At 33.3% G+C, this 13,051-nt stretch overlaps 2 protein-coding genes across 2 annotated transcripts; both read right to left on the reverse strand.

Moving 5' to 3' along the window:
• Positions 1-6,525: 6,525 nt before the first annotated feature.
• Positions 6,526-8,327, reverse strand: LOC104647900 (uncharacterized). Its single transcript, XM_010323751.1, has 2 exons — positions 7,590-8,327; positions 6,526-6,579 (listed from the first exon to the last, which is right to left on the reverse strand). Exons 1-2 carry the CDS (start codon positions 8,325-8,327, stop codon positions 6,526-6,528), a joined length of 792 nt encoding a protein of 263 aa, XP_010322053.1.
• A 321-nt stretch (positions 8,328-8,648) lies between these two features.
• On the reverse strand, positions 8,649-11,536 carry LOC112941712 (uncharacterized). Its single transcript, XM_026031706.2, has 2 exons — positions 10,441-11,536; positions 8,649-10,312 (listed from the first exon to the last, which is right to left on the reverse strand). The coding sequence occupies exons 1-2, from the start codon at positions 11,534-11,536 to the stop codon at positions 8,649-8,651; spliced, it is 2,760 nt and encodes a 919-aa protein (XP_025887491.2).
• Between the last annotated feature and the right edge of the window lie 1,515 nt (positions 11,537-13,051).

Raw genomic sequence — 13,051 nt, forward strand, 5'->3', positions numbered from 1 at the left:
CTCTTCACTGTAACAATGTATTCCTGCAATTTTAATTAAATATCATGAAATAGTGTAATGATCATGTTTAAATGGTAAACCAATTATATGAGAAGCGTAATAAGAAAAGAACCTGTAGTTCAGAGCTCCACTCAGCCTCCAACAACTCCTTAATGTCCATACGGTTCAAAAACATCTCTTCCTCACGAGGAAGACTGTTAACATTAGAGCTTTTTATAATTTGAACTTCATTGGACATGGTGGAAAATTTTGGAGCCAAAGATCTTATGTAATCTATATCAAAATTCACATATATTTTGCTTGCGTAGGTGGTGGAGAAGTTAACCTCACCTATTAGGTAAAGATGAAAGCATGTCATTTCTTTAAAACGCTTGGAGTTAAATTGCTAGTAAGTACAACTAAATTTGTAACAATTACCACGAAATTCCTTCACTGTTGTAGAAGTCACTATCACATATATGGGCCAGCATCATTGTTATACAAATAAGGACAAAACTTCTCCCCAAATTCTTCCCATAAGGTAATTTTTGCTTTAGCCAAACTATGCATAGAAACCATAAATCAATGATCAAATAATTTTATGGTAAGGAGATAACAAAGTAAAACAACTTAAAATGAGATGAGTGACTTACTAATCAGTAAGAATGTGGATATCCCTCTTCTTCCATTTTGAACCTACACTCTCGATATCACCAATTTCATATAAACAACCAACAACATCTACGAAAATTGAAGAGGAAGATTCATATGCAAGTGTTCTATTTGAATAGTTTAGGCAATTATTTAGCATTTACATTAAATGTAATCGGTAAGACTTTAAGTATAAATATAGACCTGATAAGACAATGTTGTTGTTCACCCTTGAGTCAATGACATCTGGATTAATAAATTCAAAACCGTTTACTGGAATTTCAACAATATCTTCAGAAAAATTCTTGATTGCAGTTGTGGGAAAGAAAATGATTTTTAATGAGTTTTGAATAGGTCTATATCCCCCAATGCTTTCAACAACTTTGAAGTTCTTGATGATAAATACAGAACCTTCATTCAACTTGTCTTTGAACCTGTTAACCTGATTTTTTCTAATTATACCATGCATCAAATTACCCTGATAGAAGAAGTAATTAGTAAGTAATTTGATAAATTGAAACTACCCCAAAAAAAATATTTGGTAAATGAATCAATCAGAAATGTACCTTTTTTCATCGATAAATATCATATCCATACTGATAAGCTCACCATTTTTCTTGAGATTAATGGCGTTCCACATTCTACAAATTCTTACTCTTATTGCAAAATCATCTGTACCAGTAACCAATTCTGAAAGAAAAGAAATCGTCATTGTTAAAACTCAATTAAAAGAAACAGAGACAATGTAAATTTGAATATGGGAATGATTCACTACCCATGTATATATACTACAAGAATTATGGTTATGAAAGGGGAGAGTAAATCACTAAAGTAATTAGCAGAGCAATTATCACAGATTAATACACAATTAATTAGCAGAGCAATTATCACAGATTAATACACAATTTAATACATTGGAGTTACAAATAAGGAAGATGAAACAATGAGTTTTATGGAAACCTGTCTCTTAGATTCTTGGGAGGTAGAAGGTTGAGAGTAGATATGGTTCTTTGAGAGGGAGAAGCTCAGCAAGAATTGGATAGGATCTGTATCTAAAACAATACACTCATCTATATCTGCATGTTCATTCACTTCAACAAACATTTACTTCGTTATCTTTAGTCAAAGTGCCTCTCTCCAACAGAGTGAACACAACAGACGACCAAGTCTAAATTCAGAAACAGTGAAAGAGTGACCCTCCGAATTTTATTTTATTCGAAAACACCAAAGTTCTCACACTTTTGGATCAAGTTAATTTCCCCTACAATTCTCCAGTTTATGTTTTAGATGTGTACATATGCTGAATTTAATTGTATTGGCAACTCTATACTCAAGAAAATTTCATCCTTAAAGTCTATCTACTAAGGAAGTATTATGTGGCACCTAACATTATCCAACACCCATTGTTAGTGACACAATGATAGTTTAGAGATTAAGGACGTAATGATTCCTTGGTATTCAAAAAGAGAATCTAAAGAGAGATATAAAGAATAATTACCCGAAGGCATAAAATCTAATGACTAACCTCATCATCACTGTCAAATAGACAACGTTTCAACAGCACAAATATGGGAGGCTGCAGCATATTAAAGAAACAGTTTTAAAGTGAAAATGCAACATTCAGTCATGACACAAACTGAAACCAGAACAATTCTACCTTTAATAAATCAACCAAGGCACCAAACTTTGCTAAGGTGATCACTGCACTGGCCCGAACTCAATTTGTTTGCTTGCTGCAGAATCATTATGAAGTTACCAGTGCAAAAGAGATTGATAAAACAAAATTGGAAATGCTTTAGAAAATTACAAAAGCATACTGATCCAACCCCAGAAGCTCCACCAAACTCATTACAGAAACCAATTTGTGATTTCCATAGATCTGTCAACTTTGTGGAATTGGACTTGACAGAAGGAGCAAAAGGAGAACTTATGATAGACACATTTTGACATGTAGTCCATACTTCAGAGCAAAAGTCATTCTTAGTTTGGCTACTTTTGTTTGAATTTTCTGAAGTTTTGGAGTTGCACAAGATAGGAAGTCGTCGAGGAACAGAATCAGTTCTGAACAGCTCTGTTGAAAATTTATCAAACTTCTGCAAAAGGTGAGAAAAATGGATATCAAAAGTTAGTGAACTATGGTCAGTTGAACATCTTTAGTCCGAAAATCAATACATACAGATGAAAAACTACTGTCATTGGAAAAACCTCCAAACATCGTTCATTTTAATATGCCTCTTCGAATGCATTTCACCTCACTTATCTAACAAATTGTTCATGTTCAACTGCAGAAAATGAAGCAAGTGGTTCAACAGCCTGCAATAAAACTGAATGAAGCAATCTGTGGAGTTAAAGGATCAGTTCCTGTGATGAAGAAACACATCACAGACGTTGAAGGATTACTTTTATGCTCTTTAGAGCAAATTCAAGACTGTTTATCAGTTTCTTGAATCGTTAGTGGATCAAACAACAGGTTTGTAGGTTCAACAGAACTCGATATTTAGCCTTATATATATGTAAAAATTATAGTAAATGTAGGTGAATTTAGATCTCAACTTAGAATTCACAACGTCTAAATTGTAGATTCTAGTATCTAAACACATGATCACTATACATGTCGTATATATATCTTATTCCAAATTTCTCATGAGTTTGTACTATTTGATACAATAGGTGCTTCTGTGTGTACTTAATTTCTACGTTGCTCGATTTCTTTTTCAAACTTCTTTGATGTGCATTACTTAAGTCGAGGTTTTTCAAAAATAATCTTTCTACCTTTCACAATGCTATATACGTGTTACTTGAGTCGAGTGTCATTGATAGTAAAGTCTGACGTACACTCGTTTTGGAAGAATATAGTGTATGCAAACCTTTACTTACCCTACTACCCGACAAATTATTTTCGAAATGAAAAAGGAAATATAGCAGTTAAGAAAACACAACAAACTAATAGGTATAAGTAGTACATAGCATTCAGAAAGAACAACAATAACAACAACAAAGTAGTGCGATAACCAAAACACAACAAACAACGATTGTTGTTAACATATATATCGAAACAAAAAAAACTACAAAATAATTCGAATTTCTTAATACAAAACAAAAATATTCTAACCTTTGATTAGATTCAGTATTTAAATAAAGACCTACCATGAAGCAGATTATTAAAAGTAAATAGATCATTTTGAGCTTCACAAACAAGAAAGAGTTAAAAGGGGCATGACAGAGTTTTGGTTTAATCCAATAAAGGTTGCTGAAATACTTAGAAGTGGACTAATTGTTGTGATAATATAGGTTCTTTATACAAAAATGATTAGAGTTAAACCTCATAGTTACATCTTCGTATAGCAAGAAAACAAAAACAGAAAATAAATTTGTTCAAAACTCAAGTGTTCTCATTTTGGTAAGATATTTATAAGGAATCACAAAGATTATCCTTTTACCGCATAGAACAACATGCTCAGTGTGATTCTACAGGTGGATCTAAGGAGGGTAGTGTGTACGTAGAACTTACTCCTACCTTCGGAGATGAAGAGACTGTTTCCAATAGACCTGCGACTCAAGAAAATAATAGGACTCAAAAAAACCAAGGCAATATACTCAATATGGCATTAAAAAACATTCCGAAAAAGAAACAGTAACTACAACAAAATACTAATACGATAATCAAAGTACAAGTATCAATAAATAGGAGTAACAGAAACCGAAAGAGCAAGAAACTATAAGAGTATCTTCTTACCGCACAGATGACAGATTTTACAAGAGAAGCACATCTAGAATCAGAAATGTTCATAGCATTGAACTGAGTTTGAAGTTGTTTATCATCAGTGGAGTTGCAGCATGAGGTTCCATTGTAAGAACGGAATGCTAGAGGAGTCTTTTGCTGAAAAGGAGCCCTTGTAACACATGAAGTAGCACCAATTAAATTAAAAAAACAGAATAGACAAGAGTTAATGGTCAAAAACACATATCAAGTATTCCTTTTTCCGAGTTCCCAACCTGAACTATCACCAAATGTTTATCGAAACATACCTCAACTATCAGTTGTTCCCTTTCCCAACCTAGAATATCACCATCATTCAGGTAGGAAAAGAGAACAACTGATAGTTGAGGTGTGTATGTCGATAAACATTTAGTGATAGTTCAGATATAAAATTTGAAAAACCGGATACATTCACTCAATAGATTAACTGCAAATAAGAAGTTCTTCAAGATAGAACTTCTAATGGACTGAATGAAACTTACTTGAAGCAGTACACAAGGGAAGTGAAAAAGAAGGATCAAGAAGCTACAGTAAGTTCAAAAGAATGGTGAATATGACAAAATGACTCCTTCCCATTGCTAAAAGAAGAATTAATATTGCAGTTACATCAGAGTTCCTAATAGGAAACAGAGCGACTGAAGAGACAAAAAGTAAGATTTATCTATAAAATGTTTTTAACTTTTTGTGCTTCAAACTTTTGAACACACCTACCAACTTGTGTGTTATTGGTCCATATCTTACCATCAATTCATTTGCAAATATTTAAATATTTATTTCTCTTCCATATCAATCTGTCATTTTCTCTTAACCACAAGGGTCATTTGACAAAATGTGCACATAGAGATGAGAGACCCCATTACCAAGTAGATTTGAATAAAGTATGGAGGAACTTACCAAACAGTTCATGTCAACACGTCAATGTCATCATTCCGGTACTGATTATCAATATGCAACTCTATATATTCTCCTGTTATCATTATAATTTAAAGATAATCTACCAGCCGGGAAGAATAAACTCATGTACGTCCTCAATTTTATTTAAGTGTATGCTTCTATCCGCTATTTTTTTTGTGTTTTACCACTTTGAGGAAAAAAAAACAATTTATGTCGTACATATAAAATAACATTAGTAAAAAAAAAAAGAAAATAAGTATCTAAATTACAAATATACTCATGACATTAAAAAGTTTGGTGTGTAGAAAGTTTTATGTGGTCAAAAAGTGTATATATAAAGGGGATTTGGGTACAAACTTAGGGAAGTTGAATAATCTTTGTACAATTGGTAATATGATTTAATTTTAATAATAATTTAGGTAATCGTAAGGAAATTTTGTGTAATGAAAAATTTAAGTCTGAATTGGCAACTAACAAAATAGAAGAATGTGAGGACCTTAAATTAAAAATTATGGATGAAGAATATCAGAGAATTCTTAATTAAGCGCTTCAGAGACATACTAAATGACGAGAAAGATTAAATGAATAACTGTATTGACTGACAGATGCAGCAAGAACAATAATTTTCAACATTCAGCAAAGCAGAAATCGTCAACTGAAGATTCTTAGTCAACCTAGGGAGGTGGGGGACTATTGAATACAACAGAGGAGGAGGAAAAGAGGACACCCTGAATACCTTCAGAGAGCCAACTGTTGCAGTTTGAGGAACCTCTATGTAAAGCTCAGGCACCTTGAAAGACTTGATGCTAAATTTAACTGAAAGGATATATTGGACTCAAGTTAGAAGTTCTATAGAAGATAAAAATGCATGGTGTCAGAGGGAAAATTTAACAAACAGATGAAATCCAAAATCCCTTACCATTAGGGTCCTTCTTGTGATGATTGTTAACTGAAGATAATGACTTCCATGTTTCAGGCAAACAACCTTTTTATAATTAAGAGAGCTGGACATAAAGCTTTCATTCATCTAACATCAAGCTTTAACTTAATAATTAGGTACCAAGTACCAACACGTTATTTTTCAATTTTCCTCAAATTATATAAGATAAAGTAGCAAAGGCGCTGAAAGAGAAAAACATTGTTAAGGCAACAGAACAGAAAGCCACTAACAACAATCAAAGGGAAAATTTCACTCACGTGCCTCTGCCATTACCTTTGGGTAATCAACAACCAGTAGAGAATCAGAAATTGATCAATTCAGCTCCTATTATTGAAGTGCCATTAAGACGAGAGACCTGAGCAAGAGCAAATAAAAGCACCAGAAATTGACATAGAGGAAGCTTACTTTTTGAAGATCCTAATGAAATTCCTTGCCTTAACTGCAGAGTTCACAAATTCTCATTTCTTCACAGGATTAGTTAAAAAATTTCTGTTTATGGTACCATAAGCCAACTTCGAAAGGCACTAATAAGCGATTGTTAGCACAATTAGAAGTTATACACAAAAGGGATATTTGGGTAAAGTATGGAGGAACTTACCAAACAGTTCATGTCAACGCGTCAATGTCGTCATTTCGGTACTGATTATCAATATGCAGCTCTATATATTCTCCTGTTACCATTATAATTTAAAGATAATCTCCTAGCCGGGAAGAATAAACTCATGTACGTCCTCAAATACTCATATTATTCCCTTCTTTTCCTACAAATCTTAGTAAGATGTAGGCACATATTTTTAATTTCTGCTACCAATCATTACCACTTTAATTTATTGTCTCAGTTCACCCAAGAGTTTCTGTGTCATCCTGGCTATGGGCGACATCCAGACATCAGAAGCCATTACTGAGTTGATTCATCTTGTGAAAGTCATTGATCATTAAGGTCCTGAGGAATGTTAAAATGGTTAATGTTGAACGATGATATTTTTTTACCTTAGCAACTAAAATAAATAAATCAAATAAAACACTTGTTTTTGCGAAGGTGAGTACTCTAACTTCTGAGACGGACCAAATTATTAAGAATCGCTGATAAAATCATGCTTAGTTACAGCATTAATCTTCAAGTATACCTATTTGTTCCAAAACATAACACTGTTAGTTGAACAGTTATGAATTTGCATAATAAAATAAAAATATGGGATGAAATAAGGAAATACCTCATTTCTATTTCAGCTTTAAGGCCATATATTTTGAAATACTTCTTTGTAAATGATAATCTTCCATGTCGTCGTCAACATTTAGAATAGTTAATCCTTGTCTTTTTGTTACTCGGGATAGTGCTACATATAATTGGCCATGAGTGAATACTTGTTTAGGAAGATATAATCCAACACGGTTGAGAGACTGTCCTTGACTTTTATTAATTGTCATAGCGAAACATGGTGTTACAGGAAGTTGACGTATGTTTAACTTGAATGGCCACTTTGAATCATTAGGAGACATAATAATTCTTGGTATTGTTACTTTCGAGCCAATGTTTTTTCCGGAGATGATATTTGCACTAATAGACCAGTTACCAAGATGTGTGACAATCAATCTTGTTCCGTTGCATAGTCCTTCACTTTGATTTAGATTCCTCAGAAGCATAACTGGAGTTCCTACTTTTAATTGTACTTCATGATTAGGAATTCCAGGAAATCTTAAGCTATTTAAAAATTCCGTTGGGTACAATAGATCTTCATCATTAGTGTTCACACTTGATTTACACACATTGTCAGAGCTAAAATATGTTCTTCCTTCACCTTGAATCATTTTCATAATTGTATCATTCAATTCATGGACCATTTCATTTTTAGGAGTAAGTATTTCTCTTTCTTGCAAATATGTTGGGTCATTGTACTTTTGCAAGAGGGACGGGTAAACTGCGTCGACGATTGATCCAATTGGATCATTGGATGGCATTATACATATATCAGTAGGCACTTTAATAAGGTCATTGTCAACATCACTATAAAAGGATCCATCCCCAATTTGTAACAACCATTTGTCGAAAGTAGTAACTTCAGCGGCTTCAGAATCAGATACTTTTCCACAACAAAGTCGCATATTTTGTTTCAGCTCATAAATTTTAAAGAATGGCCACAAATATGAAGAGTTGAGTGATGCATCTAAAATACAGCTCGTGTTCCTTTTGGAATCACCGGTAGTATTTGACGAAAATCACCACCAAATACCATTGTTAGGCCTCCAAATGGTTTGTCTGCGGTATTTTCATATTTTAATCGAAGGATATCTCGCAAGGTCCTATCTAAGGCTTCAAAATAAAATTTATTTGCCATTGGCGCTTCATCCCAAATGATTAAAGATGTTTTCAAAAGTAGTTCGGCTAACTGGCTTCCTTGTCTTATTTCACAAGTTGATTTTGCACTAATGTCCAAAGGAATATGGAATCGTGAATGTGCTGTCCTGCCATTTGGTAATAACAAAGCGGCTATTCCAGAAGTAGAAACTAGAAGAACTATTTTTGATTCTGATCTCAGCCTGGAAATTATTGTATTCCATAAAAATGTCTTCCCGGTACCACCATGCCCATTTATAAAAAAATAAGCGTCCTTCTTCATTAACAACTGATTTTATTACTGCTTCATAAGCTATGTTTTGATAATCATTTAAAAGAGCGAATGATTTATCATGTACTTCCTTTAAGAAACCTTTGTCATATTCTAGTTCCTCATTGATAAGGCGATTACCTGTGTCATTCATCAAAGTGGAATCTGGAAGTGGCATTCCATGTATGTCTTTCAAACTTTTTCCTATCTTCAGAAGTATGGTTTCTATCTCAAACAACGTATATGATTCAAGTTGTTTTTCATTTAACTTTAAATCTTCCAATTGAAATCTCTTTAGTTGTAATGATGTTATATCTTCTGATAAAATTTCATAGTTGCTCCTCCAAAGTTTGGACGAATCAGACACTTGACAGTGAATTAGTATCGTCACAAACAGATTTCTCAACTCATTTCCTGATGCCCAACATGCAGCTTCAGCCAAGCAGTCATTCCATTCTTTATCATCCTCCAATAATCCCAATGCGTAGCATGCCTCCTTATAAGTATCATACCGGACTCCATTAATTGTTCTGATGCTTTCAAAATAAGTGCTTCCTTTGACAAAATTAAGTAGCATTCTCATGTAAAATCTTTCCCCGCTTGCAGGATGTGCGAAGTAAATTCTACCAACTGACTTCCCCTTTTTTCTTCTAGTCCATCTTTTGCATGTTGCATCCCAGACCCAACGTGTAGGAAAATTTGAATATGTTAGCTCTCGCGCATCCTCATATTCTTTGTTTGCCTCAAACCATTCCGTGAATTTTGTTTTTACTATATCGGGTCTGTTTAGTATGCTTTCAGGACACCTTTCTTCTTGGAATACTATGGTGTTTTCTCCTTGTAAATGGAATGGCAAACGCTCAACTGCTGGCTGTCTATGATGTATGTCAAACGAAAAGATCCTCCAGCAAGCTTCTGTAGCTGATATGCATCTACAATCTAGATATCTTTTGATCTCATCACGTACTGTGGGAGTATCTGAGCGTTCTATACCAATTGTTGCTTTATCAGATCCCTTATTCACATATTTAAATAGGTACTTCACTGATCTCGAGTAACTGCACAACTCAACATTTATATGTGCATCAAATTTGACAATCAAATTTCTGTTATAAGGGACGACATATCTGTTATCTAAAAAGACATTATTTTTATTGACTTCAGTACCTGTGTTTCTTCTCCTATAAATTGGGAACCCATCTGCATCAAAAGTTTTTTGATTATTGAACTTCTTTGGAAAACGCTTGGTGCATTTTCCTTGCTTCATACATGGGCATCCTGGATTGAGGTCTCCACAAGGTCCATGCATCATGTAGTTCTTTACAGCTTTATAATCATCCGGGTCTACTTCCATATTGGGTATTTCAGCTGTTATCATTGTGTTGATATGATCTATAGATGGACTTTTTAATGTAGGATGCAGGAAGAGTAGTATATGTGCATGAGGTAGTCCTCTTTTCTGAAACTCAATTGTATATAAACCTGCAGAGTTAAAGGTATAATGTGTTTGTTAGGTTGACGGTAAAGTAATCATTTGTTTTTTTAGAAAAATGTAAACGCTTGAATTAATAACTGGTGTATTCTGTTAGTATGTTGAAGTTTGAACTTACATGCAATTATTTTTCCAAAAGGTTGTTGCTTTTTCAGATCTTGCATTAATTGGAATAACTTGATTTGGAAGACTCTGCATATAATGTCCACCCTGTTATCATCACCAGATTGTTCTATTAAGCGAAGCATTTCATTTATTTCGGGCCACTTTGGATTGCATGTGAAAGTGAGGAACAAATCTGGATATCCAGCCCACCTGCAAATTGCCATTGCATCTTGATAATTTTGTGCCCGATAGCGAGGTCCTCCGGTGTGAGATGAAGGTAAGATAACTGTTTTTCCTACCAAAGAACAATCTGAATCACCACGAAGAATGGCATCCATTAAGCCAGAGTAAAGATCAGCTCTGAGTTTTGATTGATTATTCCGAATATAACGAAATCTTTCTTCCTCGATTGCCATGTAACCGTCAACATTGTATTGTTGTAATAGTCTACCGGCAAGCAAGAGAGTCTTACCCTCGTTAAGTCTTTGTTGTATTCTAAAGCAATAGAAGTCTCTCATTGTTAATTTTTGTCGCTTGTAAGTCTTGTTGATGACATCTCCCAAATTTATTCCAACTCTATATCCATCTTCACCATAAGGGTGTATTAGTGGATATGTCATAGACATAAAACTTGGATGTAGATCAGAGATTCTTTGAAGTCCATTTTTCCTATGCTCTACAATAATATCTCGCTGGAAGTTTTCTTCCGTAAGACCACCCACTATTAATCCAGCTACTTCAGAAGTTGTGGGTAAATTATATTGTCGACCATCCGTTGTCCTATTAGATAGGAGACGTAGGCGAAATTCACATTCATGATGCTCTTTATATCTATCTCTAGCCATTCGAAATGTTTTAACCAATATATTATGCTCCTCCAACATTACTGATAAGCCCTGAACAATTTCAGGATCAATGTCTCCTTCTAGCAGACAATTCATTCTGTTGTTTATCTCATTTTCAGTATCATATATATATAGCTGAGCAAACTGGGGTCTTTTACCAATTTCAGGCAATAAAGATTCTATACGATGATAATTCTGACCACACATCCTGAAAACGTATGGCTCCTTTGAGTGATTGATAGATCCATCAACTCGGCCACCCATGGATGTAAATGCAAACATTGAGTTATAAGCTCTAATATTTTTTCGAAAAATTAATACCTAGTTGCCCTGATTCTTTACCCAAAAGATACTTCAGATAAGGTGGTGGTTCCCTCAATAAAGGAAGTTGTACACGACCTCCTCCCATACAACAAAATGAGAATATCGGTCTTGTTGTTTGTTTTGTTTTTGTTGTTCGTTCTTCATACCATAAAAGAGCTCCACAATATTGGCATGTGTACTTTGGGGGGCCAAAATTCCAAGTTGTTGTGTAATGGCCTGTCAATTTGAACAATTAAATATAAACATAATCATATAGTTAGCTAATGATTTAGTCATTCAGTTTCTCATATGAACAATCAGTCAAATTTTGACATTTAGATAATAGATAAATGAGGATGCATATTACCATACCATTTTGATGAATGGGAACATGTCTGCTTGAAAAGTTTGTCAACTTCGCCAACTTTGTGAATCTGTTAACAAAACGTATTAGCTGTACTATTAGTCTTTTTGGATGATTCTTGTATTATTTTTTCAATAAAAGCAACTTTTCGCTTCAATCTGGAATACTTCCATCTGCTGTTTTTGAGAGATTAATAATGTAAATAAAATACAGTAGCTATCGTTTGATTTAATTATGTTCCATAGCAAATTGTTTGTCAATTGACTCTCTCCCTCAAATTTTCGCTCGTCACTCTTTCTCTCTCGCGCGCTCCCTGTCGCTCGTTTCTCTCTCTTTATAGAAGAGAAATGTATGAATTGTGTTTTTATTTGTATAAAGCGAGAGAAAATTATATATATATATACATGCAAATACATATATTTTCGTTATATACACTTCTAATTATATAATACAAATAGTTTGTTGTCCAGTTATCTTTAGCCTTTCTCTCTTTTTCGTTTTACACAAACACAGATTATACAAAATATAATGTATAATTTATATTTGTATAAAGCAAAAGAGAAAGCGATATTTGATATAGAAACGTTTCATTTCGATTCAATTGTATAGAAATTCAAATTTTATACAGATATACAAACACATAAATTTGAATTAAGAAGTTGTCAACAATTTATACAAACGAGAGGCTAACAACACTTTATACAAATGGTATACCAATTAAATTATTCAAATTTGAAGGAATCTACGAATTATACAATTGCTTCTTTTGTATAAGCATAACTTTTATTTGTATATGTATATCGGATTATACATATATATGTTTGCTATGTAGCACAATTATATAAACTATAATTATTATATATAAATATAATTTTTTTTATTTGCTATATGTCAAAGTTGTTAAAAAAACGATTACCACTAAAAAAACAATTTTAATTGTAATACTACTCAGCAAGTAATCTATTCTAATGTAATGCCAATATTATTAGTAATAAATAGTTATTTTCATCATTTCTACTTGTAATTAATAGATCATATAAAAATAATTTTAGGGTTTCATAATTTATATTTTGATCTTTTCTTTTTGTTTGTCGAAAGAAACGTATTTTACA

Source organism: Solanum lycopersicum, chromosome 6 (assembly GCF_036512215.1).
Source record: "Solanum lycopersicum chromosome 6, SLM_r2.1".
Lineage (NCBI taxonomy): Eukaryota > Viridiplantae > Streptophyta > Magnoliopsida > Solanales > Solanaceae > Solanum > Solanum lycopersicum.

Bases quoted from the DNA above. Each gene is read 5' to 3' on its own strand.
- LOC112941712 (XM_026031706.2), bottom strand. From the start codon at position 11,536: ATGGGTGGCCGAGTTGATGGATCTATCAATCACTCAAAGGAGCCATAC. The intron at 10,313-10,440 runs GTAAGTTCAAAC...TTAACTCTGCAG, and splicing joins TTTTGGAAAAATAATTGCAT to GTTTATATACAATTGAGTTT.
- LOC104647900 (XM_010323751.1), bottom strand. From the start codon at position 8,327: ATGCGACTTTGTTGTGGAAAAGTATCTGATTCTGAAGCCGCTGAAGTT. The intron at 6,580-7,589 runs GTATTCACTCAT...GCTCTTGCTCAG, and splicing joins GATTATATCTTCCTAAACAA to GTCTCTCGTCTTAATGGCAC.